The sequence below is a fragment of the Haemorhous mexicanus genome, chromosome 3 (assembly GCF_027477595.1).
Source record: "Haemorhous mexicanus isolate bHaeMex1 chromosome 3, bHaeMex1.pri, whole genome shotgun sequence".
Lineage (NCBI taxonomy): Eukaryota > Metazoa > Chordata > Aves > Passeriformes > Fringillidae > Haemorhous > Haemorhous mexicanus.
Genome location: NC_082343.1, coordinates 2015600 through 2043376, shown reverse-complemented (window position 1 = coordinate 2043376; position 27777 = coordinate 2015600). Strand labels below are relative to the sequence as shown.

General features: G+C 48.4%; 1 protein-coding gene across 7 annotated transcripts in view; it reads left to right on the top strand.

Moving 5' to 3' along the window:
* BMP2 (bone morphogenetic protein 2) overlaps positions 1–27777 on the top strand; it is a 163166-nt gene that overhangs the window by 69385 nt on the left and 66004 nt on the right. For 2 of the 7 annotated variants that reach the window (XM_059840483.1, XM_059840482.1), the window contains exons 1-2: positions 24695–25239; positions 26040–26398. In XM_059840483.1, the coding sequence (XP_059696466.1) occupies positions 26047–26398 (352 nt within the window). In that variant the 5' untranslated portion in view covers positions 24695–25239; positions 26040–26046. Of the gene's footprint in view, positions 1–24542; positions 24655–24694; positions 25240–26039; positions 26399–27777 lie in introns of those variants that run through there. The other 5 variants (XM_059840479.1, XM_059840481.1, XM_059840484.1 and 2 more) reach the window with 5 other exon arrangements.

Sequence of the window (27777 nt, the reverse complement as noted above, 5' to 3'; positions counted from 1 at the left end):
TTAGAGGAGCTCTGGTGTGTGATTGCACTGTCAGTCAGCAGCAGAATCAGCCGTGTAGGTTGCCTGTGGGGGTATTTCCTCATGTTGGCTCAGTCTGGCTGTTGTTGAAGTCAGTTTTTCCAGTGATCTCTATTATGGGAGCTGAGGTTGGCCATTCCTCATCCACATCCAGTTGGCGAGGAGCCCTTATGCTGCTCAGGAGTGCAGCTCCAGAGTAAACCAGATGCTCACAAGGTGGTTTTCAGTGGCACTGTTGAAAACAGGGAACAGAAGGCAGTGAGATTTCTTTCCACAGACCTTTGTTTTAAAGGGTATTTTGGGTTCACCTCTCCTTGGGTGTCCTGCCAGCAGGTGGGAACTTTTTCAAGTTGTCCCTTTCCTGAGAAGGGCTGAATCGTCCGCCCTAAAGCATCCCTTCATGCAATTAAAACCAGCAGGACTGCTTCTCCAACACTGGGGCCTCCGATACTGGGAGGGGAAGCGGTGGCTCTTCTTTGAAGTCCCACCTACGTGAACATCAGTGGCAGGACTTCAAAGGGATGCTGCTATTTCCTGTTGGAGCTCAGCCCTGGTGCTCAGCACTGCTAACAAAGCAGTCGGACTGGTTGCAAAGGCACTGATCCAGCAGAGAACTTAAGCACATGCTTAAGTCCCTCAGGACTTATCCACATGATCAGCTGGGTTGGGACTCACCTCACTGGAGACTGGACTGGACTGATGGTCAGGGTTGTGTCTCCCACGTTGGGTTTGCAAGGGGAAGAGCGAGGTGAAAGAGCCTGTCACAAGTGGGTGGATGGAGCTGGAGCACTGGGCTCCCCATTCCTTACCTCGGGGCAGCTGGGCAGCAGCAGGAGGGGGATACACCACAGACCATACTATGGAACTTAGCAAACAACCCAGAGACAGACTGCAGGCCACAGTGACTATCAGCAAATGCTTGTAAGTCACGGATTCAGAGCTAGCCCAAATCAGCATTGTTGAGTTCAGGTGAGAATCCAGCCCAGTGATTAGAGTTGTAAAGGTGGCAGTCTGTTTGCAAGCAGGTAGGAAATGCTAAAGGCACAATCATTCAGTCCCACCTTGTACTGGTAATATTTTATTTTCATGTAGTTCCTCTGATGTCTGTGGAGCTGCTTGCAGGCTAACGGATGGCAGCATGGAGATGTAATTTTGTAACAAGCATTATTTAGGTAATTCATGTAATTTGTACCAATTTATTCACTCAGTTTTTGTCCTGAGGCTACAGACTGACCTTGTGGCTGTGATCTGCAGCTGATACACAGGTGCCACCCTGCTCTTGCCCTGTTCTCAGCATCACATCATCCCCTCTTTAGCAGTGCAGCATAAGAGCTTTTCCCTCATCACAACCTGCATGGACCCTCATGGTTGCCTCATGTGTAGCAATTAAAAGATATCTGGGAGATGTTCCAGGCTGGGAGCGTGGATAGAAGCTCACAATTGGAAGGCTGCTCTTCTTTGCAGAGCAGATGTATTGGCTTGAACACAGTAGGCTGTGGGAATAAGCAGGTCATGAAGCCTGAGAAATCCCAGTAGGTTCCAAGTCCTGCTCCCTTAGGTTGTCCTGTTCCTGGGGTAGCACAGCCTGCCAAACCCAATTGTAGGCTGCAGTTTTCCTCCACCTTGCTCTTCTCCCAATAGGGGAACTCATTCCCTTGTTGTTAATCCCCCATCCCAAGTGACTGAATTGAAAACACTGCATTTCCTCCAGATTATTCTCTGAGACAAACTAGAAGCATCTTCATTTGGATTATGAAATATCTATGCCTCTGGTTTGGGACATCATCAGCAGTCATCTGCCCATTCATCCACGTTCCCAGAAGAAACTTCCCATGTATCCTCACAGTGTGGATGTGCATTGTGTGGTTTTCAGTGCTGGCTGAAGCAGCAAGGCTCAGCTCTGTGCTGAGCTGCTCAGTGATGTGCCCACCTGTGGCACTGCCCAGATGAGGTAAGGCCCCCATGGCTCAGGTGCAGGATGCCACTACAGTGCTAATGTTGCTGCATGATACCTTCTTGGCACACTCCTTGTGGATCAGGCAGGGGTCTCCACTGTGGTCTTGTGTGGAAGTGCCCAAACACAGGGAGCTGACGTGCCCCCCTTTGGGTGGGAGGTCGGATGGAGCAGTGGTTCATTCTGCTCACTCTGAGCACTGTACAAGGGGCTTTGTTCCTGAAACTGAGCTTGGTCACTTCACCTAAGTGAAGAGTGAAGCTGGTGACCTCAGAGACTTATAAAAGTTAAAACCCAGCATTCCTGCTCCTGGAAAATCCACAAGCAGCAGCTGATGTGATTTCTTGGGAAAGAAGCCTTGTGTTGTGACTGAGGCAAAGGACTCGAGCAAAAAAACTGTTTGCCACAGGTGTCTCGGGTGGCCTTGCAAAGCTCACTTGGTCTCTTCTTCCTTTGGTCTCCCACCTGTAAATTGGGCTAATAACCCCTTGCCTGTGTGGCTGCTAGCCAGGTAAGGGTGTCTCTCACTGCACATTGTATAGGTACCAGATTTGCTCTTGAGCAGGATTCTCCTCCTAAGAGAAGAAATAACAACCAATTGAGACTCGATGGCTTTTTGGAAGGACTTCTTGCAGAGGCTCCTTGGATTCAAAGAAGGTGCATTTTTTAATCTTCTTCATTTGTGTGGTTTCTCCCCATGAGTTAGTACTAAAAGGGTTTTATCCGATTCAGGGTGTACATGCAAATATTTCTATTTGAATAATACTGGAGAATAAATTTAGAAATGTTTGAAGAGGGTATGAATGCCTCAATCTGCTAGGTGGAAAAATTACTACTTCTTGTGGGTAACCCAACCTGTTTAAGTTGCTAAAAACATACCTGACTTAAAAAAAAAAAAGAGAGAGAAGAAGGAATCACTGAAAAGAGAGCTTTTTTAAAAAAACAACTCTCTTCAGATTTCTAGTTTAATATTTCAGTATGCAACAGTATTTTCATAACTGCAGCTTTTTTGGGTAGAGGTGGGGGAAATTAGAATATATTAAAGAACTCTGGAAACCACTTTCTATTTGTAAAACATGTTGTGTGTGTATCATAACACCTACAGTACTTGTAGCTCTGCCAGATTGTGCATCAACTGCCAGAATTCTCCTCGCTAAATGACATTATACTACTTTGTGGGTATTGAAAACAAATATTTTGAGGGGCAGGAACATTCTCATCCATAAAACATTCATTGCACTTGCAACATTCAGTCCTAGCCTTTTATTTGAAGGGTGCTGCATTTTTCAGCTGCTTGCCATGAGTGGAAGGAGAGGTTTGAGGAACGTTTTGCTCTCCAGCTGGTCCTTGGTGTGTATTTTTTGCCATCTAGCAGCCCCTAGGGGCTCTGGAGGAGATGAGGGCTTCGGGATGCTGGGCACTGAACAGACATGTAGTGAAGGACAGTACTGGGAATGAAAAGTTTGGTGTTTTTTTTCAGAAGTGCAGCCCCAGAGCAGCTCTTCTCGTACGAGGTGGTTTTGGGAGGGATGGGAGATTGCTCAGGTGGAGCAAGGAGTGAGGTCAGGCCCCGTGCAGCCATGGGGCACTGCTGGCTCAGTGCCTGGGCCCAGAGATAGGAGAGCTGCACTGCTGGCTGGCAGCTGTCACTGCTGCTGGATGGGTGATGCAGAGGCTGCAGGAGATGCAGGGACACTGCTGATATCTGACTGAGGTTCCCAGTTAACCCAGTTACCCACACCTTGTGCATTTTGAGGGTGGCACAGGGGTGCTTCCTTGCCAATGTGAGACGAACCCTGACACATCCCTCTTGTAAAAACCTGCAGAAGAGGAGTGAGGAAGTAGAAAACCAGGTTAGGTCTCTGAGGTCTCCTTGGTTCAGCCGCTGGAACAGCCTCCACTGGGCTTTTGGTGCTGCTCATGAAGCCAAGCTGCCTTAGACTGCTCTCACTCACTCCAGGGTTATGCCCCAGCCACAGCCTGGTGCATTCCTGTGCCAGAGCCCAAGAGGAGCAGGGAGCATTGCCTAATGCCCTTCTATGCTCTGGTGGCATCAGCACATTGCAAGCTGCACTTGCCAAGCTCTAAAGTGGAGACATTTGCTGACATTTTATATTATGTTTCACAGTGGCACTCCTGTGTTTGTTTGGCATAAAAGCCACGATTAAAATGCAAGCTAATTAGTAGCTACTTACTAATATCTCCTTGATTTTTAATTGTCATAGACAGATGCGATCAGTTTTCACAGGTATAAAGAGGAGTAGTGTCCTGCTAAAAACTGTAACGTGCTTTAATCCACAGCTGAGCAGTTTGCTGTGACTGGATAGACCTGTTGGTTTTTAGAATTTGTTATTAGAGATGGATGATTAAAATAGAAAGGAAATGGAAAGACATTTTAGAGCCAATTAGGAAAAAATCTTCAGGAATGGATTTATCCATTTTTCAGTTTGGTTTTTTTTCCCCCTGTCCTTCTAGAAATGACACTGTCTGAGGTGGGCAGTCCTGCTCCAGAGGCTTCAGGACACATTAAAGGGTAATAAGAAGGGCATGGGGTGAGAAAAAGGTTCTTGCTGGGTTAAAGAGAGACACCTGATAGCTCATCTGGGAGCAGAGAGTCAGGTTTAATAATGTCCTTGCTAAACGCAGTTAATAATTGAGGTCAGGGCCCCGGGTGAGGGCAATAAGGGGATAGTGTCCCATGTGTGGAGTGATGGGGTAAGGACAGGCTGCTCAGGGCACACAAGCCATGCTGATTGCAGGCACACAGCAGAGCTAGCCCGGGTCACCTGGGACCCTGATGGCAGCAGGTAGCTCACAAAGCATTGCTTTTTGTGTGCCTCTGGTTTTTATTTATTTTTTTTTAATGCCTGATAATTGCATTACTTGCAGGATAGGGGAGCAGCATGGAAGTGATCATGCTGTCTCGGCAGAGCCAAAATGTTCACTGATCAGCTTGAGAGATCTGGCTAAGACAACAGGCTTATCTTGCTCCATCTTGCTCCTGTGGTAATGTATAGCTGGAATTAGGAACTAAAGGGCTATAAATGTTTCCACCAGAAGGATCAAGTTTAGATATCTGAGGGTCATTATACATGCTGTACATCAGAGTCCCTTCCAGAACCCAGGGCAGTCAGCTCAGAGCACTCTGCTGAAGGCAGGATTACCTTTTACTTGTACAGGTGAGGAATCAAACTATCAAATACCTGAGAGACTTGGCTACAGCTGTGCAGGGAGTCTCTGCCAAAGCAGAGTTACTTCTCACTCTGAGCACTGGTGCTGGCCACTTCCCTTAGGGCACAACTTATTTAATGTTCTGCCCACATCTCATGGCCTGTATTTGTGGCCCTGATCCTGCCACAAGGTGCAGATGGAAGGATGTCCATTGGTTTTGGTGGGGCCATGGACTGTGTGCTGCAAGCCTGGGGCTTTTAACAACAGGATTTGAGCTGCAGCTCTCTGGGATGAGGCACGTGCCATTCCTGGCAAGCTCAACCCATCACAGTTTCTTCCACCTCATGGCAAAGCTGGAGGGAGGATGGGAAAAAGCTGCTCTGATTACAGCTCATGTATGTGCTTTGGCAGAGAGAACACAGCGTAATTGTGGGCCAGAATTTTGCCATTAAGTGATAAATCCTTGAAAACCATAATTCTGCAGGCTTCAGACCAGGGAAAATCCTGTTTCCTCAGTTTGCTGTGGAGGGTTCCTCTCCTGACACTTGCCCAGTTTCTGCTGCAGCACGGCCCCCCGTGCACTTGGTCAGCCAGCGCTTTATTGCCATTCCCATTACACAGGAGGAGGACACCTCTGCCTGCTTGGAAGGGCTGGGAAAAGCCCTTTTCCGAGTCAGTACATTGCCCAGCCCAGCATCCAGACGTTGCTTAGCACAGGCAGGGTCCTGTGACCTGCAGGGACTGCTGTGCCAGCAATTAATAATAAATCACGAGTATCGTACAAGTTCTCTGACAGACCCTTCCTTCCTTCCACGGGCTTGTACTCCAGGCATGGGGCAAGAAAAACAAAAAAGGAAAGGAACAGCTTACAAATGGCCAGATTGCATTAGTTTGGCAGTCCTTGCTTGAAAAAGGCCTGGTAGCACATGAAAAATTAATCAGTATGTGAAGGATTGGAACATAAGCACAAGATCTAGTAGACTGATGAAGGACTGAAAATAGTGCATGAATAAGTCATTCATAGCTTATCATCCCAGTAATCATTTCCTCAGTGATAACAACTTTTTAGAAAGCATTAAACTGAACATGGCACGGACTTAAAATTTAAGATAAATCCGGGTGACATTTTGGCTGTCTGTGAGGTGGAGTGGCAGAGGGGGGATGGCAGGAAACCAACCTTTTCTGTGAGCTCTTTGTGCAGGAACACATGCTGGGCAAGTCCCCAGGGGCAGCAGCGCCCATAGGAGCATCTTTTAAGGGATGCAGCTTCATACAGTTCCTCTCACATCCAAATGCTGCACTCATCCTGTGTCAGTAAAGTCCTTGATGCAGGATTGTTGCCATAACTTGTTTCAAGCTTGACCTTCCCTGTCCCTGCTCCCGAGCTTGGGTCCTAATTCCAAAAAATAGTATGTGGTCTGCAGAAAAATATTATACTGTGAGGCATAAGTTAATCTTAATTGCTGCATTTCCTCACTTTTTAGGCTTGGCTTTGTCACTGCCATAATGTTCTTTTAATGTTGTTATTGTTTCTTACATACATGAAGTGTTTTAGAAATGATGGATGGCCAAGTCTCTCTGATGTTTGGTTGCAACAGCTCAGTTCCGTGTGCTGCTAAAACATCAGCCAGAGGAGACATTAGGGGTCTGTGTGTGCAGCTAGGATGGATTTGGGGCTTCTGATCCTCTGGCTGGGTGTTGCCTGTCCTCACAGGCATTACTGGCCAGCTTATGCTGCTGTAGCCCGGCTGTGACTCCGGCATTACTCCTCTGTTCCCAGGGGAGAATCCATCCCTGCTAGTGGTGGCGGGTGCTCCCCAATCACAGAGTCCCAATTGTCCTCACTGTGCAATTCGTTTGCCACATGTTTAAAAATGAATGTAGCTATGTGAATAAGAGGAAAAGTTCAGGCAGAGGAATAATTTATAATTCCCAATAATATTGCTTCTAGCTACTGCTCTATAGTGCCAGTTCCTGCCCACTGTGGTTTGAGCAGCTAACAGCTATAAAAGTTTGTTGACCTGAGAGGTTTAGTATCAACCATAGGTACAGTCAAAGTCAATATGGAGGCTGAAAATCTAGTGCTAATAGAAAAATAGAAGTCAATATTTAGAATGTGAGTCAGGTACTTAAAATAGGAAAGCGAAACAGATGAGGGCTGTAGCTGCAAAAGTGCTGGAGGTGAAATGTTTAGATCCAAGGACCACTGCTGATTACTATCTTCTCCTCTAACAAGGATGCTTATTCTGCTTCCAGAATTCATTTCCAGTGGCCAGGCCACCTCCCTGACCTATATTCCTCAGACTGCCATTACGTCAGAGCCTGCTTATTTGGGGCTATAAGTGAAATCCTCTGTCTTCTAGGTGAAATCCACAGGTAATTATATGTGGGGCAAATATGGGCTGGGGCACGGAGAGGCCAGGAGAAGAGTTTGGCTTAGCTCTGTTTATACTGGAAAATCCCCTTTCTAAGGCTGTACTGTTAAGTCTTGGAGGGGAGGGGGCACAGGGAACTCCCCCGTTAGGTGGTAGCTGCTGGGAACAGGGATTTCACAGTGTGGCTCTTCCAGTGAAGCATCAGGTGGAAAAGCAACCAGCCCTAAGTGGGGTTTTCACCTTGGAGAGGGGCACGAGGAACTGAGAGCTCTTACCCACAAATGAAAATTCTGTGGCCTTATTTACACTGTGAGGGATGGGGAGCAATGCCCGAGCACACCAGTGACGAATTTATGTGCCCTGCAGTGAAGCAGTGTTTTAGTTTCTACATCCTTTCCACAGTTTGCTTGCAGTGGACCAGATCTCCTACAGATGTGAATCTGTCCAACCCCATTAGAGTCAGTAGAGCCCCTTTAGTCCCAGCTAGGGACTGCATCCACAACTCCTGGTTTCTAAAGGAATTGCCACCTTCCAGGTTCTCCCATTGCACTTCCTTTTCAGAGAGAGCCTCGGTAGCCAAGAAGGTGTCCCAGGATCTGCAGTGACATTATTTTGCTACTGTAAGAGGACCCATCGTGTCCTCCTCTGACATATGTGGTGACATTCCTTTGTTTTGGCTTTGATGTCACAACATTGTTTCCACAGACTTGCCCTGATCTTGTTGTGACAAGGTCAAGTCCCATTCAATTCAAGAGGAAAGTGTCAGTATGAGGGTGAAAACCCTGCTATTAATTCAGCTCTGAGCAGTGACTTCAGTCAGATGCTGCTGCCTTTATTTCATGAATCTACTGTGTTCCAGCCAACACCACTGGTTCATGGGGCAATCCCAGCTTGGTTTCAAAAAAGGTACATATTCCAAAAAATGATTGCTGGACAGCAAAGAACCAGGTTCCAGTTTTGAACTGTGCTGCAGTAACACCAGAAGTTGCAGGGAGATCAGCCTGACAAATTGTGTCATGGTACCACAGGGTGGACTGGCAAAATCTGCTATTGCAGCTATTTTCTTGTGAAAAGTAAAGTTTGTTTCTGCTGAACTATCTGAGGTATCTGTATAAATTTGAGCTTTTTATTTTTACATCCAAAACATCCAAATATTTAAACTGGAACAGTTTGATTGTAGTAGAGTTCCTGTTTCATGCTGCCCCATCTGAGTATTGTGAACCACACCAGGTTTTAATTTAATGTAATTGCAGACGTCTATAATTTGCAAGTATTATTGTAATATCAATGATGTTTGTTATTTTTTCTGACCAAGTGCTCAGGCAGTATGGCATGTCAGCACATCCTAAAATGTCTAAACTGGGTTATGCAATGCCTGGTAGCTATTTAACTGAGTATTTCAGGTGCAGAAACTGAGGCCCATTGCACAGAATGATTTGCCCATTGTTCTTAATGCAACATGTTGTGCACTAAATATGTAACTGGATCCCAGCCTGATGGGATGACTCTGAAGTGGGAGAAGTCCAACCACCTCATACTCCCCTTTGCTGCAGCCTTACTTTTGCTAAGGAAGAAACAAGCAGATTTCTGTTCATCTCACCTCAGGGACCAATATTAAAGTGGATATGGCCCCTTTCAGCCCAGCTTCTTCAGCTGGAGAGTTCTCAGAGCTAGGCTATCCATACAGATACATTATCTGGACATAAGGGTGTGTCTAGGGGTTTCTCTAAAGGCTGCCATAAATCTAGGGTTTCTGATTCTCCAGAAACCTAAAGAAACTTTCTTTCCTTTTTAACTTCAGGTAAAGCAGCAGCTCTTGCATTTGCTCAGTTTCCCTTCTGCAGCAATCCCACTGAGGCTGCACATCAGAGCCTTTCTGCCTCTGGGGGAAAGGCAGTGCACCCCTGGTGCCCTGGCTGCCCTTGGCTCCTTGCTCCATCCCTGCACAGCAGGGACAGCCTTTCACCAGCTGCCCCTGGGGTTTTGTGGCTGCACAAAAACGAACTCCCTGCTGATCCCAGCACACCATGGAGCTCAGGGAACTTGCACTCTTGCCCTGCTGGGGCACAGGGCAGAGGATGCCCACTTGGGAGTCACACACATCATCTGCTGCTTCCAGGTATGGCAGCAACACAGGCAGAGCTTTTTCCAAATCTTTGCTTTGCTTTTGGAAGGGCATAAGTCAATCAGATGCAGGATATTTCAAATGAAACTTTTCCAAGGCTCCTCAAACCATTGTGTCTGGTGAACTTTGTTTCCATGGAGAGCCTTTTGACTGAGAGCAATTTTCATCATCAAACCTCTGGGGTAGGCCCAGATTTCAGAACAGATGAGCCATGAGCCAGTTATAAACAAAACAGCAAACAAGGTTTTGTTTGCAGACCATTGTATAAAGCCCTGGGTATGGGTCAAAGGCTTTGAAGGTTTTGTTTTAAATGTAGTTTTGTCAATTGTGCTTGTTACAGCATATAGACTTCCTATCATCTGACACAAGTTCAGCAGAACAGATTTCAGAGGGACAGAATGTCCTAAACTGTCCTAAAATTGTTTTACTCTGCATAAACATGTCATGATTTCTAAAGAACTTAGGATCTTTTATGGACAGAAACTTGGAATGTCTTCCCTCATACAGTGCAAAGATTTCCTTTGTGAGCTCTGATGAGTCAGGAAATGTTGCATCTTAGACTTATCACTCTTGCAAGGCTGAATATTGCATATTCTATTGCTCAGGAGGTTGTGATTTTGAAGAGATGTTACCCATTGAGGACCAAAACTTGAATCACTGTCACCTGGACTTCTGTCTAAAGAGACGTCCCCAAGGAGGTCCCAAGGAGGAATATTGACAAGTGTTTCCTTACTTTGTTCGCCAAAAAGAGGATGGAAAATATCTTGACAAGTGGACATGAATAACTTTGCAAGACTGCTCTAAAAATGAGTTGCAACACCAAGCAACAATCCCTGAATTGAAGCCATGACTGTTCAGAGCAGCAGAAGAAACTTCTTCCCTGTCACCCCAACAGGAAAGAATGGGTGCCTGGACAGGTTAAAATACCAGCTCTGTTTCCCAGACCTTCCTACAAAACTCATCATGCCTAGAGAGAGGTTAGAAAGTAAAACAAAACATCTCTAAGTTATTTGGCACACTGAAGAATAACAGAAGTGAGAGAACAAGAGCCTTTGCACACCCTTGCAAGTGCCCTGAGGAAAGCTGGAGCAAACAAACTGCTGGCTCCTGGGCCAACCTGCTGCAGGTACATTTGACCCTCTTGCCCAAGCTGTATTTCATTAGTGCATCTCAAGGAGGATGGGCTGTTAAATGATTCAAGCTGGATAAGATTTGCTGCAATGGAAAACTTGTGTGCCTCTGTGCCTCTCTGGTTGAAAAACCCTTTGCAAAAATAGATTAGCAAGCCATCACTGTGAACTGGACTGTTAACCTAAGAGTAGAAAACACAATGGGGTTTGAAACTGCATTTTAATTTGTCATGCTGCTGAATAATTTATCATACATCTCACCATATATTGAAATGAAAACCTGAAGTATGACATACAGTAAATAATTCAGACTGGCTCTTTCATCGAGTGTGAGCTAGGTTATTGATACTTCATTTTAGTGAGATACACATCCATGTCAGCTCCTGCTGGCCTCTCTAGTTTTGCTTCTGTTGGTACCAGTGAAAAATTTAGGACTATAAAGGCAGTCAGAGGGCTGGGCAGAGTTGGGGTTGTTCAGCCTGTTGTAGCCTTTCAGTACTTGAAGTGGGCTTACAAGGAACATGGCAACAGACGTTTTTAGTAGGACCCATAGTGATAAGGTAATGGTTTTAAACTAAAGGATGGTGGATTTAGATTCGATATAAGGAAGAATTTTTTTATGATGAGGAGGTGAAACACTGGCACAGATTGCCCAGAGGGGTGGTAGGTGCTCCATCCCTGGACACATCCAAGGTGAGGCTGCTGAGGCTCAGAGCAGAGATCCACTTGAAGATGTCCCTGCTCATTGCAGGGGTCTGGACTGAATGACCTTCAAAGGTCCCTTCCAACCCAAACTGGGCTGTGATTCTGTGAAATCCTCCTTTGGGCAGTCCACCAACTCCCCATGTACTCCTTCAGCTCTCCTAACAAAATGACAGTAAGGAAAACTTCCTGTAGCCTGAGAAGCAAGGACAAATGAGCTGACCTGAGGGTGCAGCCTCACAAATACTTGAGGAGCAGCCACAGGAGCTTGAGGAGCAAGCTGGGGGTATTGATCCACCCCCCCTCACCTCCAGCACCCATCTTAGACGTGTGCACTGCAGGGGCAGCAGAGGCCAGGGCAGCAGCCTGTGGGCTTGGCAGGTTGGTGGCACGTGCTTGCAAGTTGGCAAACACAAACAGATGGTTACAGCACAACTGTTTGTGTTATTTGAGATCGAAATCTTAACAGCTAATTAGTATCTCATTAGGGTTCTATTTACATAGCTAATGAAGGTAATTTATGAGGAAAGAAAACATTTGAGACTCCCCTGCACAGTCAATTGACTTGAACTGTGGTGGAGCAGACAGCCAACTGCATTTACAGCCTCCTTTTTTTCTGGATTAAAGGGGCAACAAAAAGACATGAATCCGTGGGAAAATGTGATTTAAACCTCCCTGTGCCTCAATTCCCACTAATCAGGGACAATGAGTTCTCCCTTCTCCATCCACTATTTAGGGTACTGATTTCTTCTAAGCAGACAAAGGCAAAGGGCATGATTTGCCTTTGTTTGTTTGTTTATTTGAATCAATCTCAAAAAAAGAAGAGGGGTCATCAGACATGGTCAAAATATGTGCATTGGTCCTGTTCAGCCCATTTCAGAGAAGGTCTCTGTTTGTTATTGAAGGTCATTGAGGCTTTACTGCAGAGCAGTCTGAATTTGTCATTCCCAAGTTCAAGGAAATATTTGCTAAATGGGTTTCTCTAGTGAAGAATAAGTTTCTGTACTTCTTTAAAGAAGTAGAAATTTCTGGAGCAGTGCTTTGGATGGCTGTGCTTACCTGCCTTGGCACTCCAGTGCTCCTCTGCTTTCTTGGCAGAAGTGCTTATAAAAGACAATCTTTTATAAGTAAAAGAAAGGAGACACTAGTTTCTCATCAAAACCAAATATTGACATTTCTTGCCTGCTAAACCTTTTGTTCTTGAACCATTGTTAAGGAAAAATATTTACAAAGTTAGGAGACAGTTTAAAGCTAGAGCCCACACGGGGATCATGGGAGACTGTCTTTGAGGAAAAGGTCCTGGTGTTTTGTCATGTTCAATCTGGGATGAGTCCCAGAAATACCAAGATACTGTAACAACTGTTTTTAGGAAGGAGTAGGTCTTCAGCTAGGCTGAATGGTCACAGTTTCAGCTGTCCTTTACAAGTTCACTGGATTTAGGCTTTCTATTCCTCTTCAAGACTTCAAACAGGAACACTAAAAAGCTGCAAACCAAAGCCAAGCTAAAGCAAAAACTGTTCTGTGTCACACTATTTATATTGTGACTCAAAGAAGATGTACAAAAATGTGAATCTGTGAATCTCTAATTGTTATCTGATTGTAATTAGGAGCAAATTGCACTCTAGAGATTAAATCGCTGGTAGAGGCTGTAGAGAACTTTTTTTTTAGACCTTTGAGTGGGCACCTTTGAGAGATTAAATATCTAATGATGACATTTGGGAAAAAAAATCAGAAATAATTCATCTTATCTTCCTCACTAATAACCCCTTGATCACTCATGGTCCTCCTGAGTATTTCTGTGGTGAAATTCTGAAATTTGTGCTTTGCTGGTTTTTCCTCCCTCTGCCACTTTTGGTGTGGTGGAAGCTCTGGATTCTTGTGCTGTTGCTGATGCAGTTGGTGCAGATCACATGGGCAGCATTCCCAGGGAGACTGGGTCACCCAGGAAATCAGCTTGGGAAAATCACTCCTCTTTTTTCATGCGTCCTTGTTGCTCCTCCCCCCATTCCTGTGTGTGTACCTCTCTCACATGAAAAAGAAAAAGAGGATGAAAAAAAGGCAAAAAAGCTTTGAAGGCTTAAATATACTTGAGCTTTTCTTGCCCTTTGTTTTTATCCAGAAAAGCTTATGTTCACTCAAAATGGCAATTACTTGAATCTAATTGGAACCATTTTATGTAGCTCCAAACTCATTGCTTGATCTCAATAATAAATGAACTTACAAAATATTTTTGTTACTAAAAGAATTGTAGTTGTGCAGGCCAGATCATCAGTCATGATTTCCTTTTGTGGGCCTAATGTGAACCCCATTATGATTTTGAACAAAAGGTTTGCTGAAACATTAGCTACTGTACCTTCAGCTGTGGCAGGGAACGTGGCTCCTAGAGATTTTGAAATCCTGGTTTTCAAGGTAAAGATTTTAACTGAGATTTACCTGTTAAATGAATTTACATTGCATTTAAATAGAAAGGAAAGGATATATTTGTAATGTAGAAGTTCCAACCCTGATCAGGACCCCACGGAACAAAGCGCTGTGCACATGCTCCAGGAAGGTTTTACTGGTCAGACAAACCAGCTCCTTGAACCTGGTTGTGGCAGCAGAGGTGGAGCAGGGCTGGGGAGGAGCTCTCTGCTGGGAGGGATGGTGGGAAGGAGCTCTCTGCTGGGAGGGATGGTGGGAAGGAGCTCTCTGCTGGGAGGGATGGTGGGAAGGAGCTCTGCTAGGAGGGGTGGTGGGAAGGAGCTCTCTGCTGGGAGGGGTGGTGGGAAGGAGCTCTCTGCTGGGAGGGATGGTGGGAAGGAGCTCTCTGCTGGGAGGGGTGGTGGGAAGGAGCTCTCTGCTGGGAGGGATGGTGGGAAGGAGCTCTCTGCTGGGAGGGATGGTGGGAAGGAGCTCTCTGCTGGGAGGGATGGTGGGAAGGAGCTCTGCTGGGAGGGGTGGTGGGAAGGAGCTCTCTGCTGGGAGGGGTGGTGGGAAGGAGCTCTCTGCTGGGAGGGATGGTGGCAGCCTGGGTGTTGATCAGCTGTGTTGTTTGGGACTCTGTTCATGGCAGCCAGGCTGGCTTCAGAAAGTTCCTGTGCTGAACAGAGGGCAGATGCAGCAAGGAGGGAAGGGTCCTTCATCTCTGGAATAAGTTAGCCATGGGAAATGCCAAGCCTGAATCCAAACAAGGGGTTATCAAACTGCAGCAGGATGGGAGAAGTGGCTTTGCTGTGGTTGTGCAGAAATCCTGCCCAGTTTATGGCTCAATAGTGAAGGAATAAAACTTGATTGAGGTTTCACTGAATAATTGTCTCTAGGACAGATTGCTTTTGGGACCATGTGCTCATCTGGTGAACTGAATAACTTCACATCCATCATGGGGCTTTTCTTAAAAGGAAAACAAAACTGAGATAAAAGCCTGCCCAAAGAGGTACTGGTCACTCATCCTCAGCTGGCAGCAGCACTTTCTGCCAAACATCCCTGCTCCTCTCCCTGGAGTTGCTCCCTCCCTGCCAGCAGAGAGGCATGTACAATTGCTCCCTAACCCAGGGAAAATAGTCAGAGTCAGCCTAAATGTCTGGAGAAGTTTCATCCTAACTTGGAGAGACCTGAGCTGGGGAATGGTGGGGTGTGAGAAGTGGAGGAGGCCCTCAGTGGAGATGTGGGAGGAAAAGGTGATCCCTTTGACACAGGGTTCATGGCTGTAGAGTGTCACCCCAATGAAGAGAATGCCAGTCAAAGCTGGGTGCCAGTTTGGACCAGCTTGGGGTTCAAACACAAGGCAGAACTCTGTTGTGCTGCTAGCCATGGGTGTGCCAGTGCAGAGCTCCACTGAGCCTGGCAAACCCGTGCACAGTGTGTGGCAAACACCCTCAGCCCCTCTGTGGGAATGGCTGAGCACTGGGGCTTTGGGAATCCTCTCACCTCATACCCCTCAGCCCCTCTGGGTGTTCAGCAGCCCTCTCACCTCCCCACAGCTCTGGCTGCCTGGGATCCCACCTCAGCCTGCCCCAGAGCTGCTCTCTGGATCACCCCAGCTCTGCTTTCAAGTGGTTTCCCCTCTGGGCACCTTTTATCAACAGCTCCTGTGCAGATAAAAGTGTGCTCAGCACTGGTGAAATCCCCAGCAGCTGACTGAAGTGGAGACAGCCCTAACCCAGGTCCTGCACCCTCTGGGCAGGCAGAGGTGGGCATGGCCTTGGGAGCACCTGCAGGGGTCCCCACTGCAGTGCCTGGGAGCACATCCAACACCAGGGATCGTGGGGCTGTCAGGACACCCCCGTGTGCCTTTGGTCCAGGCCAGGAACCCTTCCCAGGTGGTTTCTTACTGTCTAACCTCCCTGGGACCGTCCCTAAGCAGCAGTTTGCATGCAGCCATCCTGCTGAGGAAGCCAGCAGTGAAGCAGGCTTTTCCATGCCAGCTGGCCTCCATGCCCAGGAATGTTCCCAGGCACTTTGGGTTTACTAGTAGAGATGTAGCCTCAGAGGAAGAGATACAAACAGAGCTGTGGGTTTAGTTTGCTCCCATGGATTTTGGCCCTGGGCTTTGCAAGAAGAGGGTTTTGCTTCTCTGAAAGTGCAGTGGGCTCATGAGGAGCATGGAGCTGTGGGAAGGGAAGGAATCAGGGAGCAAGGTACACTTCTGTCAGGGCTCTGAGATCACTTGGGCAGTGCTGCACCTGCATTTCTTAACTCCCTAAGGTGGGTATAATAAGTGTTCTCCACACAAGTGAAGGACAAGTTGCAGTTTCAGTAAGCTGGGAAGAAGCTGGAGGCACTGTGCCCCCTGAATGCCCATTTCTGGCTGGAAATCCTTGTCTTCCTTCAGCACAGCAGGGTGGCTGCAATCCTCCAAGCTGCAGGTGCCAAGCTCCAGTGGCCCACTGGCTTAGCAAGGGTGAGACAGAGATTCCCTCCAGAGGCTCACAGAGCTGGCTTGGAAGGGACCTTGAAAATCATCAGCTCCAGCCCCTGCCATGGACAGGGACACATCCCACTGACCCAGGCTGATCCACCCAGCCTGGCCTTGAACTCTTCCCCACAGTTAACCTGGGGTTTGCTTTTCTCCCTTAAGATGGGATTTGTTGCTGTAGTTTCTTCCACTTTTAGGATGGGAAATATTAAAATAAGGGAAAAGTTTTAAAGACTCCTCATTTAGGGGAGTTATGTATCTTTTTCTGGTTTTATTACATTGTTTATATCAAAGGAGTGGTATTAGAAATGCTTTTATCAGCAGCAGGACTAGTGGAGAGGTTGCCAGGAGCAGTTATTCCCCTCTTGAAGAACATTGGAAAATTGTATTTCTCTGAACACAATGGTGATTGTCCAACTAATCTGCTGCTCTGCTTAAAAATGTTAAAACTTCAAAAGCTTAAAAATTTAAGTGATGTCCATGGGGCAGCTCAGGAGCCTCCTTTCCTCATGGGGTTTTGGGAAAGCCACAGAGCAAATGGCATTCAGTTGGGATAGCAGTGGTTTCACTTCATCTTAAGAGGAAGAAATCTTTGTTTTATCATGTAAGTAGATGTTCCTTTGGAGAGTTCATAGAAAAGCTTTTTCATAATTTTAGACCCGGAAAAGTGAGCTTGTTTTATCAGAATGTATCCAATATTGTAAATGAATGAAGGGAAGAAAGGAAAAAATAATATTGACATATTATTTCAGTGGTGTATTTTTTTAATCTATCAGAGTTCCTCAAAATTAAGGTCTGACATTTTAGAAGTTGCTTAGGGGAAAAAAAGATATACAAAACACTCTACTTTTTATTAAGTTTATTTTGTAAGGAAACTGTTTTCCCACCAGCTGCAGAAATGAATGTCACATTTGATTACACAACTTGGATTTTCAATTTTCCACTGGTATGGAGAGAGCAGCCCTGATTTTCCAAGGATTTATTCACAAACTTGAGTTTCAGGTCCTCAGGATTCTTCCTAGGCTGTGTGAGAATCTGAACCAGGACTTACAGTTTGTTTAAAATTATTTAAGGTATTAATTTGGGACTTGTGGTGATCTTACTTCTTTCCTGATTCAAGTGCTGGCCGCCCTTTCTGGCAAAGAAGGGCAGGAGGAATTTTGGGGCAGTTCCTTTTTTGAAACCCATGGGCTGTCAGGACTTATGCAGAGGTTTGGGATGTACAAAAGGAAGCAGAAAGCAAGGAAGACAGTCTGAGGTACAAAGTAAATGAAGTTTATTCCGTGCTTCCCCAGCTTGTTTGTTTGTTTAGTATTTTGGTTTATTTGAAAGGAGTTTATTCCACAGCTGGCTAGAGGAATGTATGCAATATTTAGTACACCCACCTGAAGTGGATGTGACTGTTTGCTGAGCCTCTACACCTGAACACTGGAGAGGAAGCAGAAAATGTAAGGAAGGGAAAATCTCCTACAGTAACACAACACCAAGGCCTAAGTCCAGGGAGAGAAAGCAGAATTGATGGGAATAATGGAATTAGTAACTGGACAATGCTGCACATCATGGATGTTTTATGGCACTGCTTTTCCAGGCTAATCCTGAACAGACTGGTGGATGTGCTTACTTCAATGAGCACATAAAGTGAGGGTAGATGGGTCACTGCAAATATCAGAAAAAGCTGAGGTTGGGTGAGAGAAGGCAGTTAAAGGTATTAAGGAATATAAAGGTTGGCCCAGGCTTTCCCAAAGTGCTGAGCAGACTGGCTGCACAATGCCCATGCTGCAGTGGGGCCTGGGAAAATGCAAAGGGAGGAGGTGATGGCACAGCAATGAGGGAATTCAGTGTGTCACTCTCCTGGAGGGAGACTGATCCAGGTTGGGAACAAATCTGTACATGGGTACTCTGACTGGTGCCTTTATTATCCTGACCAAGGCTGTAAAACCCCTCTCTCTTCTGTGTAAATAGACTCTTACCACATCAGAGCTTTTCTCTGGAGTTGAATGGGATTATCATATTCCTGCTAGGATTTAGGGTTGCAGTAAGAACTGTGGACAAGGCACTGCAGGAATTTGTCAGGAAACTATTGGGTAATAAGTTCATTATCAGGCTTTTAAAAAATGTCTCCATGAGCTGAGAACTGAACATCTCACTTGAAGTTTAGGGATTTTTAACCCACAGACTGTATCTAACCTGCTCATGCATTTTTGGAAATCTGAGTGTGACCTCCACTGGTCTTTGGGCTCCTGTGTACCTCTCAGTGAAAACAGCCTTTTTCTGGATTCTGCCCCTTCTTTCCTTCTGTAAAATGGAGACAGTGGATATTCCTCTCCTTGGAGAGGACTGCGGAGGCTGGATCCAGGGAGATGACTCTGACTAGGACTCCATAACTTTAAGGTTACAGATGTTCTGAGGATAAAGAGGACCTTGAAGCAGTTGAATGTGAGCTGCTAGTAATTAGTCCCTGCAATCTGGAATGTGCTGGAGCAGACAAGAGCCTGGGAGCAGTCAAAGGATGCTGTTCTCCTGAGGCCCCTCCCAGCCAGTAGATTCTGTAGCAAACAGGCTCCCAAATAAAGTTCCATGGTGATGTCTGAATGGGGACCTGTGCCCATCAGAGCCCCTCTGGAGGCTGGGAACAAGGGATGGAATTGAAAGCAACTGGCAAAGGGCTTTCCTGGCAGTGTGAAGCAGGTGCAGCTGCTTGTGCCCAGCACAGGCCCCCGAGCAGGCACAAATCTTCACTATTGCTCTCTGTAGTTCTGCCTACTCCTAAGAGGATATTTAAAAATTGGAATGATAATGACCTGAGCAAACAAGACTTTACAGCAGAAAATAAAATTGCAAGCATTCACTACCAAAGGCAAAGAAGTGCTAGAGAACAAGAATGCCCGATGATGCAATGTTTTTCATCCCGCAACTGAGCACAGAAAACCTTTTCATATGCCCTAAATCTGCAGCTACAATAAAGCCTTCATACACACAATCTGCTTAAACAGAACGTCACGCTTGCCTTTATTTTATTTTAATTGCAAAACATTATCCAGTTTCACTGCTAAAATATGCACTTCTTAAGACAATATGCGTAACTTTATTTTATCCTCCATTTTGCTTGACGTCATCTCTGCAGTGATGAAATTATAAGCTCTTGAAGTGGACCATCTATGACGCAGCCATTTCCCTTTCTTGTGGGAGAACACCCTCACCTCATTGTCTTCCTAACAAGACTTATATAATTAAAAAATCCCACTTTGCTCCAAATCTTCTGACCAGAAGAGTTGGCATCCCTGTCTCTTCTTTGCTTAAACATGTAAGCCCGTACCACCAAAACAAGTAAGAACTTTGCCACTGTCTTTGAGGCAAGATTGAGCCTTGGGATCCCAGATATTTGAGATTATTATTCACCTAATATTTAACTCCAAACAATTGCAGTGACTAACCCTTAGTGCCTTTACTTGAAGGTCTTACAGGAACTTACAAGTGAGGGTCAGCATGATCATCTCATTTCCATGGTGGGAAAACCAAGGCACTGTGGAAAGTAAAAAGGACACTCCTATTGCTGGGAAGAGAACTGGGATCTTCTGAATCAGCTCAGGGCCTACTGAATTGCCCTAGTCTGTGACTATTCCCACTGCATGGAATGAAACATGCATCAGTGGTGGCAGTGCCTCAGAATCTGTCCAGTGATGGTTTGGTTGTTCTCCAGGCTGTACCGAGGTGTTGTGGCATTTTCACCTCTTCATGATAAAAGCCACAGGCCAAATGCTGGATTTTGAAATCTGGAACTTTGCAGCATCAAAGGAAAAAACACTTAAAAAAAGAGGTTATCATATTTGCCTCCCCCTTTCCTCTTTCACCAGTAATTTTATTACAAATTGTAGGAATTTGTCTTGCAGTTTCAAAGCTGCACAGCCATGTGAACTGATTGCTGCAGCCTGTATTTGCAGATGTAACAGAGCTGGGAGCAACTGCTATTGTTCACTAGCAGTGGAGACATAGTGGAAATTGAGAAAATCCTGGGTCTGCATTGTATTTCCTGATAAATTCCAATTTCCCTGCCGCTATGATGGAAAGCAAGCTGAGATTTGATGAATGAAATTGAGACTCACTGTGAAACAGAGCAACAGCTTTGAAGAGCTGCCAGATTTCAGCAAAGGTGAATAAAAAAGAAATAGGCATTTCTGAATAAGCTGCCTTTCCTCTCTTCAAAAACAAATCACCTCTTGTAAATTATCTTCTCAGGTGAGAATCCATCCTTCACAGAACAGGAGACAGGCTGTGCAGCAGAGCCAGTTGATAGATGTTAAAAGACAAACCACCAAAAGGCAATGTGTCTTTGGAAAACAGTATTAAGTAATATTTTAAAGAATGGCCACACATCATATTCACACAAATGCCAGCAGGAAGCACAGCTCAGGAAAAGAAAAGCTTTCAGATAATCTCTACCCATTATGAAGGCAAAACCTCAACATCACTAACACATCTTAACTCATTTTTGGCCGTCGCCCTGCTCACATTTGATGCTGCACCGTGTATATGTTTCATACTTCAGCACAGACTTTTATCAAGAGCTTTATTCACTGAAACGTGCAAAATCCATTTTAAAAAAGCTCACTACCATTAATATTTCATATCTCACATACTTATCATATCCAGGGGACAGTGGTCTAAAGTGGGAATCTCAAAAATGCTCCACGTTGGTCACAGGGGGCTGCTGGTGCCAGTAGTAAATGTTGAGTACCATTGTGCACGGAGTGATGCCAGTGTTTCTGCAGGCTTGTGTCTCCAACTAGACCAGAATTTAGGCCATTTTGTTAAGGATTGCAAGCTGTGGTCACAGAGCCCAGGGAGCCTTTCTCATCTAGGTCCTCCAGCTGAAGTCTCCAGCCCACAGCCACCAGCAGTGCTGGTTGCAGTGTAACCAAATTGGAAAAAAAGACACTACATTGTGGCAGGGTATAAATGTGATTTTGTACAGGACATGTAAGAGAAAATTCTGAGGGAAGAAAATATTTTCTTCTTTCCTGTCTACCCTGAAAAAAGGACTCTCTCCTTCTTGTAAAACATGTCCTTATTTGGATACTTTTCCACCCTTTTACTAAGAAAATCCAACAACACCTGAACTTGATAGCTATCAGCTGTGTTTAGGTCCTAGCAAGGAACACCTGGATCTGAAACATTAGCAGCAGGTGCCACTAATTGAGTACTTACTGGCTAAACACCTGCCCCCCCCCCCAAAAAAAAAAAAAACGTAAAAAGATGAAAAAAGGAGTGCATGTGGTAAAGAAGGAAGAAGTGAATCAGTGTAGTTTAACAAATATGCACAGTCAGTTTTACTAACACGGATCTTTTCAGTGTAAGTGGTGGATTCTCTCTCTGGCAGGGCTTGGGCTGAAGAGCAGGATTGCTCTTGAAATAACTGTAAAATGCAATGACATTGTGGGAGACCACCTCGATGGGGCTGGATATTTAGCTGATGTGCCACTCAACTCCATTTTCACAGAGCTCGTGAGGAATTTCAGCTGCAGGAAATGCAAGGGTTGAGCTTTAGTTTCTTTATCTCAAGCGTGCTGCTGCACAGCTCTAGGAGTGGGAAGGGGACAAGGGCTCGTTTGTGGAGCTGGGAGTCTGGGTGGGCACATCCAGGCATGTTTGCCTCCAGTTCATGATACCTAAATGCACCTGTCTCCAATTCTCTCTGTAATCATGAAGATGCTTCTCAGCTGGTGAGCTCAGGTGTGCTGGGGCTGGGGTGGAGCAGGCCTGAACACAAGGCAGAGTTTAGTCAGTTTTTGTGCTGAGGAGATGCAGACCACAACCAAACCTTCAGGGATAATTCTTTTTAACCTTTCCCTCCATATTCCAGGATACTGCCTCAACAGACCTGGATCTGCCTTGGTGAGAAATCTTTCTGTGGGGAAGGTGGGGGGACATGGCTGAGGTTCTGCTGTGGGTGGGTGCCAGTACACTCAGGGAATGTGTTATAGGTGTTTCAGTGTTGTTTCTTGGGCCCTTGAGGAAATGGTTGGGAAGGCAGAGCTGCTGCCCCAGCAGCTCCAGATCAAAATAGATTGAGATGTGACAAAGTATAGAGGCAAGGCTTTTTATGGCCAAGAGAAATGTCTGAGAGCTTTTTATGCTTGAAATCAGAGAGGGGCAAACCTACAAGACCCTGTTGATATCAGATCAGAGGATATGCAGGCCTTCAGAGCAACCACAAACACGTTTCTCCCTTCTAAGACTCATTATCCTAACACAGAGAGCTCCTGGAGATAAAGCAGTGCTGGGCATACAGTAGAGCCTCTGCTCCAGGCACAGGCAGTAAGTGTTGAGGCAAGAAATTACTTTTTCCTGGCATGACCCACTAAGATTGAACTGGAATGGCAATTAGAAGTTGAAGTGCTCATTTAATGTCAGTGATGTGTAAACTACGTTGCCATTGTTATTTTAGTGCTGATTTACATAATTGGCATACCCTGAAGTCACACTGCACGAACTTTCAGTTCATGCTAAAGACTTGCAGGAAGTCATAAAATTAAACATTATCTGCACTGGAATGCAAGGGAAAAAGAGCTCAACTTTTGAGGGATTTCACCTTGCTCGATGTCCCCTCTCCCACTGTGTGCACGGCACGAGTCAGAATGAGGGTTGCGAGTGTTGGGAGCTGCTGGCATGAAGGAGCTTTAGCAGCTCTTTAATGACTCTGGTGCAGTTCTGGGGTGGTTTGTTTTGCTGCTGTGTACCTCCCTGGGTGAGCTCCTCATCCTGCAGGGACGTTTCACGGGAATGGCTGGAGTCGTGATAGGGAAGCCAGGGGAAGAAGGTCCGCAGGAGGAATTATTCTAGCCCAAATGTGATGAATTCCTGCCTCAAATCGGTGTTCTTCCTACACTAAGAAGTAGTAAGATGGAGGGGAAAGGCCGCTCCCAAAGGAGGAGCTGGTAATGGAGCTGTCTCAGTTGTTATTGCTTTCAGTCCTCCTCCGCAGTAATTCAAGGTGTCACAGGCTAGCTGTGCCTTTTGCAAATGAAGCCCCTGAGAGATATTGGGAAGAGGAGGTGGAGCGCAGAGCACTTGCCTTGCCGGGAAGGCAGCAGGACCCCGGCTAATGATGGTGTGCCGATGGCTTTGGCTTTGATGAGGACCCTAAATTGCTAGGTATCGCATACCTATGCAAGGGCCTGGCCCTACCGCAGAGCCTATGCAGACAAACAAGAGATGGGGCAAGGGACACAGCCCTGCTCGCGAGTTACTCGTTGTATCAGGAGATTTGCCAGCGCCGCGAAAGGCATCGAGGGATGCAGTTGGGGATTGGGAGCACAATCGCGCTGGGCACGGACCCGCCTTCTCCACCCGTGCCACCGCTGTCCCGCTCTCCGTGGGCGATGCCACGAGCTGTCGGGGCTGCAGCCCGGGGAGCACCGGCCTGGGCACGGCGGGGAGCGCGGCTCAGCCCCGGGGCAGGTGCGGGTCCGCGGGCGGGCGGTTCGCGCCGGGGCCGCCGTTCCGGGCCGGGCGATCCGCCGCCGTTCCACCACTGGAGGGCAGCCACATCTTAAAAAAAACCACCCAGCCCAACCCCTCCGCCGCCCGCACGGGGCTGAGCCCGCATCGGATGAGCCGCGGCAGCGCTGCGGGAGGAGACTTCTCCCGAGTCCGGGCGCTTCTCTTTCGGAGAGGAGAGCGAGGAAAGCCCCAGATTTCCAGCCCCCTCCCCTGGCTCGGGCAGCGAGCTCCACGCTCTGGTGGGAGGAGAAAAATAAATAAGTACATATATGTATTTTTAAGTAGTTCTAAAGAACCGGGATTCTCCCGGTACCTTACGTGACCTTCGCACCTTACCACCCCGGCAGTCCGGGGCACGGCGTTAATCCGATTTGCGGCGGCGGAGCGCTCGGGCTGTACAATGGGTCATTGTTCGACCCGGCCCGGTCCCGCTCCGCCAGTGCCGCCCGGAGCGGGACGCGGGACCGGGCGGGACGGGGGTCTTCCCGCATCGGATCAGCCGCCGGTAGCAGTTTAACGGGACAGCCGCCCGCCCCATCCCTCGCCCCGGCGGCACTGCGACCCGGGCGCGGGCGGCAGCCGCGGCGAGGGAGGGAGCGGGCGAGGGAGGAGGGAGGGAAGGAGCGAGGGAGGGAGGCGGCGTCTCCTTTAAAAGCCGTGCGGGGCCGCAGCCCGCTCCCACAGGGCGGCTGTGATTGGCGCGGGCCCCCGAGCCTCCGGGGTCGTGACATCGCCGCGCAACAAAAAGCCCCGGCGGCGGCGGCGGGCGGCCACCCCCGGCCATGGTGCGGTGCGGGGCCGGCGGGGAGCCCGGCGCGGTGCCCTAGCGCGGCCGCTCCACGCGGGACGGCGGCGGGCGGCTCCCCACCCCCTTTTTTTTTTTTCTTTTTTTTTTTTTCCCTCTTTTATTTACCCTCCTCCCTCCTTTTCCCTTTCTTTTTTAAGGGAGCGGAGACAAGTCAAGCTTCATCTTGATGTTGCTGCTGGAGTCTCGGTAAATGTCCATCTGTCTGATGAGCGTGATGCAAAGGACATTTTTGAAAAGGAGCCTTTTAACTCCGTAGACACGTAGGGACCCATTCACGGGCAGGCACACACACGCGAGGAGGAGGAAGAAGAAGAAGCAACTTCACGATCGCTGCTTTTAAAAGGGAGAAGCTTTTTCCCTGGCTGGGACTTGCCTTCTGCCTCCTCAACCAGCTGCTAAAAGTATGTTTCCGAGGCGGACTGCACTTCAGGGAACTTCTATTTTCTGCTCGGCAGCTGTAGAGGAGCAGCAGCGAAGTTTGGAGTAACACCAAGTGATGCGGGAAAAACACTCCGAGAGCAGAACACCTTCCTGCAGACACAACCCCTGCTGCTGCACACAGGTATAGCTCCGGCGGTCGCAGATCCGCTGAAAGCCTTCTCCGCAGGATGACTCCGTGGGCCACGGCGGAGGTGCTAGCGCTCTGGAAGAGAGAGGGGGGACGGGACACTAATCATAACTATTATTACTGTTATAATAATCCAGCCCAAAGTTTCACGGGGGAGAATGTCATCCTGTGGGTTTGGCTAAGGACGTAGCAGGATATGTACTTTCCTCCTTCCCCTTCTTCCACTCCGCTAAGGGAAAACAGCTCTCCTTTTCCCTCCGCTGAGGGAAGCCGCTGCCCTGCCGCGGGGGAAGCGAAGCCGGCCCCAAGCCCCCGCGGCTCGGCTCAGCGGGATGTGTGTGGGGAAGCCCGGGGGTCGGGATGGCAGTACAGAGGGGAGCTGGCTTTGCTGGGAAGAAGCAGCACCTCCCCTTCCCGGTGAGCGGTGCCGGCCGCGGCGGCGGGAGGCCCGGCCCGGCCCGGCGCACACCTGCGCCCCGGCCCCGGCGGTGCCCCTGGCCGCGTCCCCTCCTCCCCTTCACCTCCGTGCTCCTTTGTTGCGGAGCGCCCCGCTCCGCTCCCCCGTCCCGCCTCGCTCCCTTTGATCTCCTGCCACGGGGATTTCGGTGCCGCCGCGCACCTGAAGCGGCCCCTCGGGGGGCTCCGCCGGACGGTCCGCGGCGGGGGCTTCGCCGGCCATGGCCCGGCGCCGGGGTGGGTTCCACCTGCGGACTGTCCCCGCCCGTACCCTCCCTTCCCCGGCGCGGTGTCCGCGCTGACTGGCTCCCATCGCCTCCTCCTCCTCCTCCGCGCAGGTTGATCATGGTTGCCGTGACCCGCTCGCTCCTGGCGCTGCTGCTCTGCCAGGCGCTGCTGGGCGGCGCGGCTGGGCTCATGCCGGAGGTGGGTCGGCGGCGCTTCAGCGAGCCGGGCCGCGCCGCCACGGCCGCGCAGCGCCCCGAGGACCTGCTCAGCGAGTTCGAGCTGCGCCTGCTCCACATGTTTGGGCTGAAGCGGCGGCCCAGCCCCGGCAAGGACGTCGTCATCCCGCCCTACATGCTGGACCTCTACCGCCTGCACGCGGGGCAGCAGCTGGGGCAGCCGGCGGCGCTGGGCTTCCCGCTGGAGCGGGCGGCCAGCCGCGCCAACACCGTCCGCAGCTTCCACCACGAAGGTACGGGCGGGCGGGGGCTCCGCGGGCTGCGGGAGCGGAGGGGAGGGCAGGGCCGGAGGAGGAGCGGGGGGCGGATTCCTGCCGCCGGTACCGCGGGGTTCGCGCGGTGCATCTCCCGGCCGGGTGCGCTGGGCTCTACCCGGAGCTCCCGACGGGCTCTACCGCGGAGCTCTTGCTCTGCCAGCTCACTTCTCCCCGCTCTCAGTCCACCGGGCCGCTCCCGGTTTATTGACTTTTCCCGCTAAGCCAGCGCGACTCCGCGTTAAGCGTTCCTACAGGTCGCTGCTATCCTGCGAGGCTAGAAAGCAGGGAAGGCTCCCTAACGCGCGGCTGAGCCGGGCCTCTGCTGAGGTTTCTAATCCTCGTCTAATCCCCGTGAGAGATCAGTGAAACAATCAGTCGCGACATCCTGGGGGCTGCCGTCGAGGAGCGCTGCAGCCCGACCCGCCGGGCTCGCCGTGCCCGGGTAACCAAAGCCCCGCGGCGCGCTTGGCTCTCACCTGCGAGCGCCTGTGCGGCACCTCCCCGCCTGCAGCCCCCCCAGGCAGCGCTTCTCCGGGCAGACCCTCGCTCCGCAGCCGGGGGCGGTTCCCGGCTCCCGTGGCCGAAGCAGCGGCTGTGGCATTACCCGGGCCCGCGGAGCCGGCGGGGCGCGTGTCGCTCACGTGCTTTTTTGGGAAGGTTTCCCCAGGTTGTAATTGCTCCTGGCTGCGGCTCTCCGGTGCTGCCGTGCAGTGGTCCCGCTGCTAAAGTAATGAATTCGCATTTTCCCGCTGCTTTTAGAGTGAAACGATGTCAAGAAAAGATATTAATTAGTTTTTAAGTTTCTAAAAGGAGGCGGCCTCTGAGAAGTGGATGTGCTGTTTAGTGGAAAGCCTTATGGTGAGGAGGATGAATGGTGAAATCTAACCTCTCCTCATCCGCCTTTCCCTACATGGGAAGTAAAAACCTGGCAGTTAATGGGGAAGAGCCAGCACGTGGATCATTCATGTAGAACCCAAGGGTTGTGGGCAAGGGGCTGAGTGAGAGAGGAGTCGAAAGGGCAAAGTTAATAAGGTTTAGGCAAATGTAAAAATCTGCAGTTTGAAGTCATCAGATGATTACAGCAAAAGCAGATTCTTTTAGAAAATTGGTGTTATAATTTTTTAAAAATTTGGAAGAAAATCAGTGTGACTCCCATTTTTTCACTCAGTTCTCACTGCATTAATGATTTCTTGAGTGCAGAAGTTTGTTTTGTGACCATTCAAAAATATTTGCATATTAGCAAATACTGGTCTGGTCCTGAAATACCATAAGGCTGAGATTTACCTTATACAAAAATTTGTACTGGATTCAAAGGGGAATGGTTACACCACTAAGAATTGCTAATAGCAGGTTTG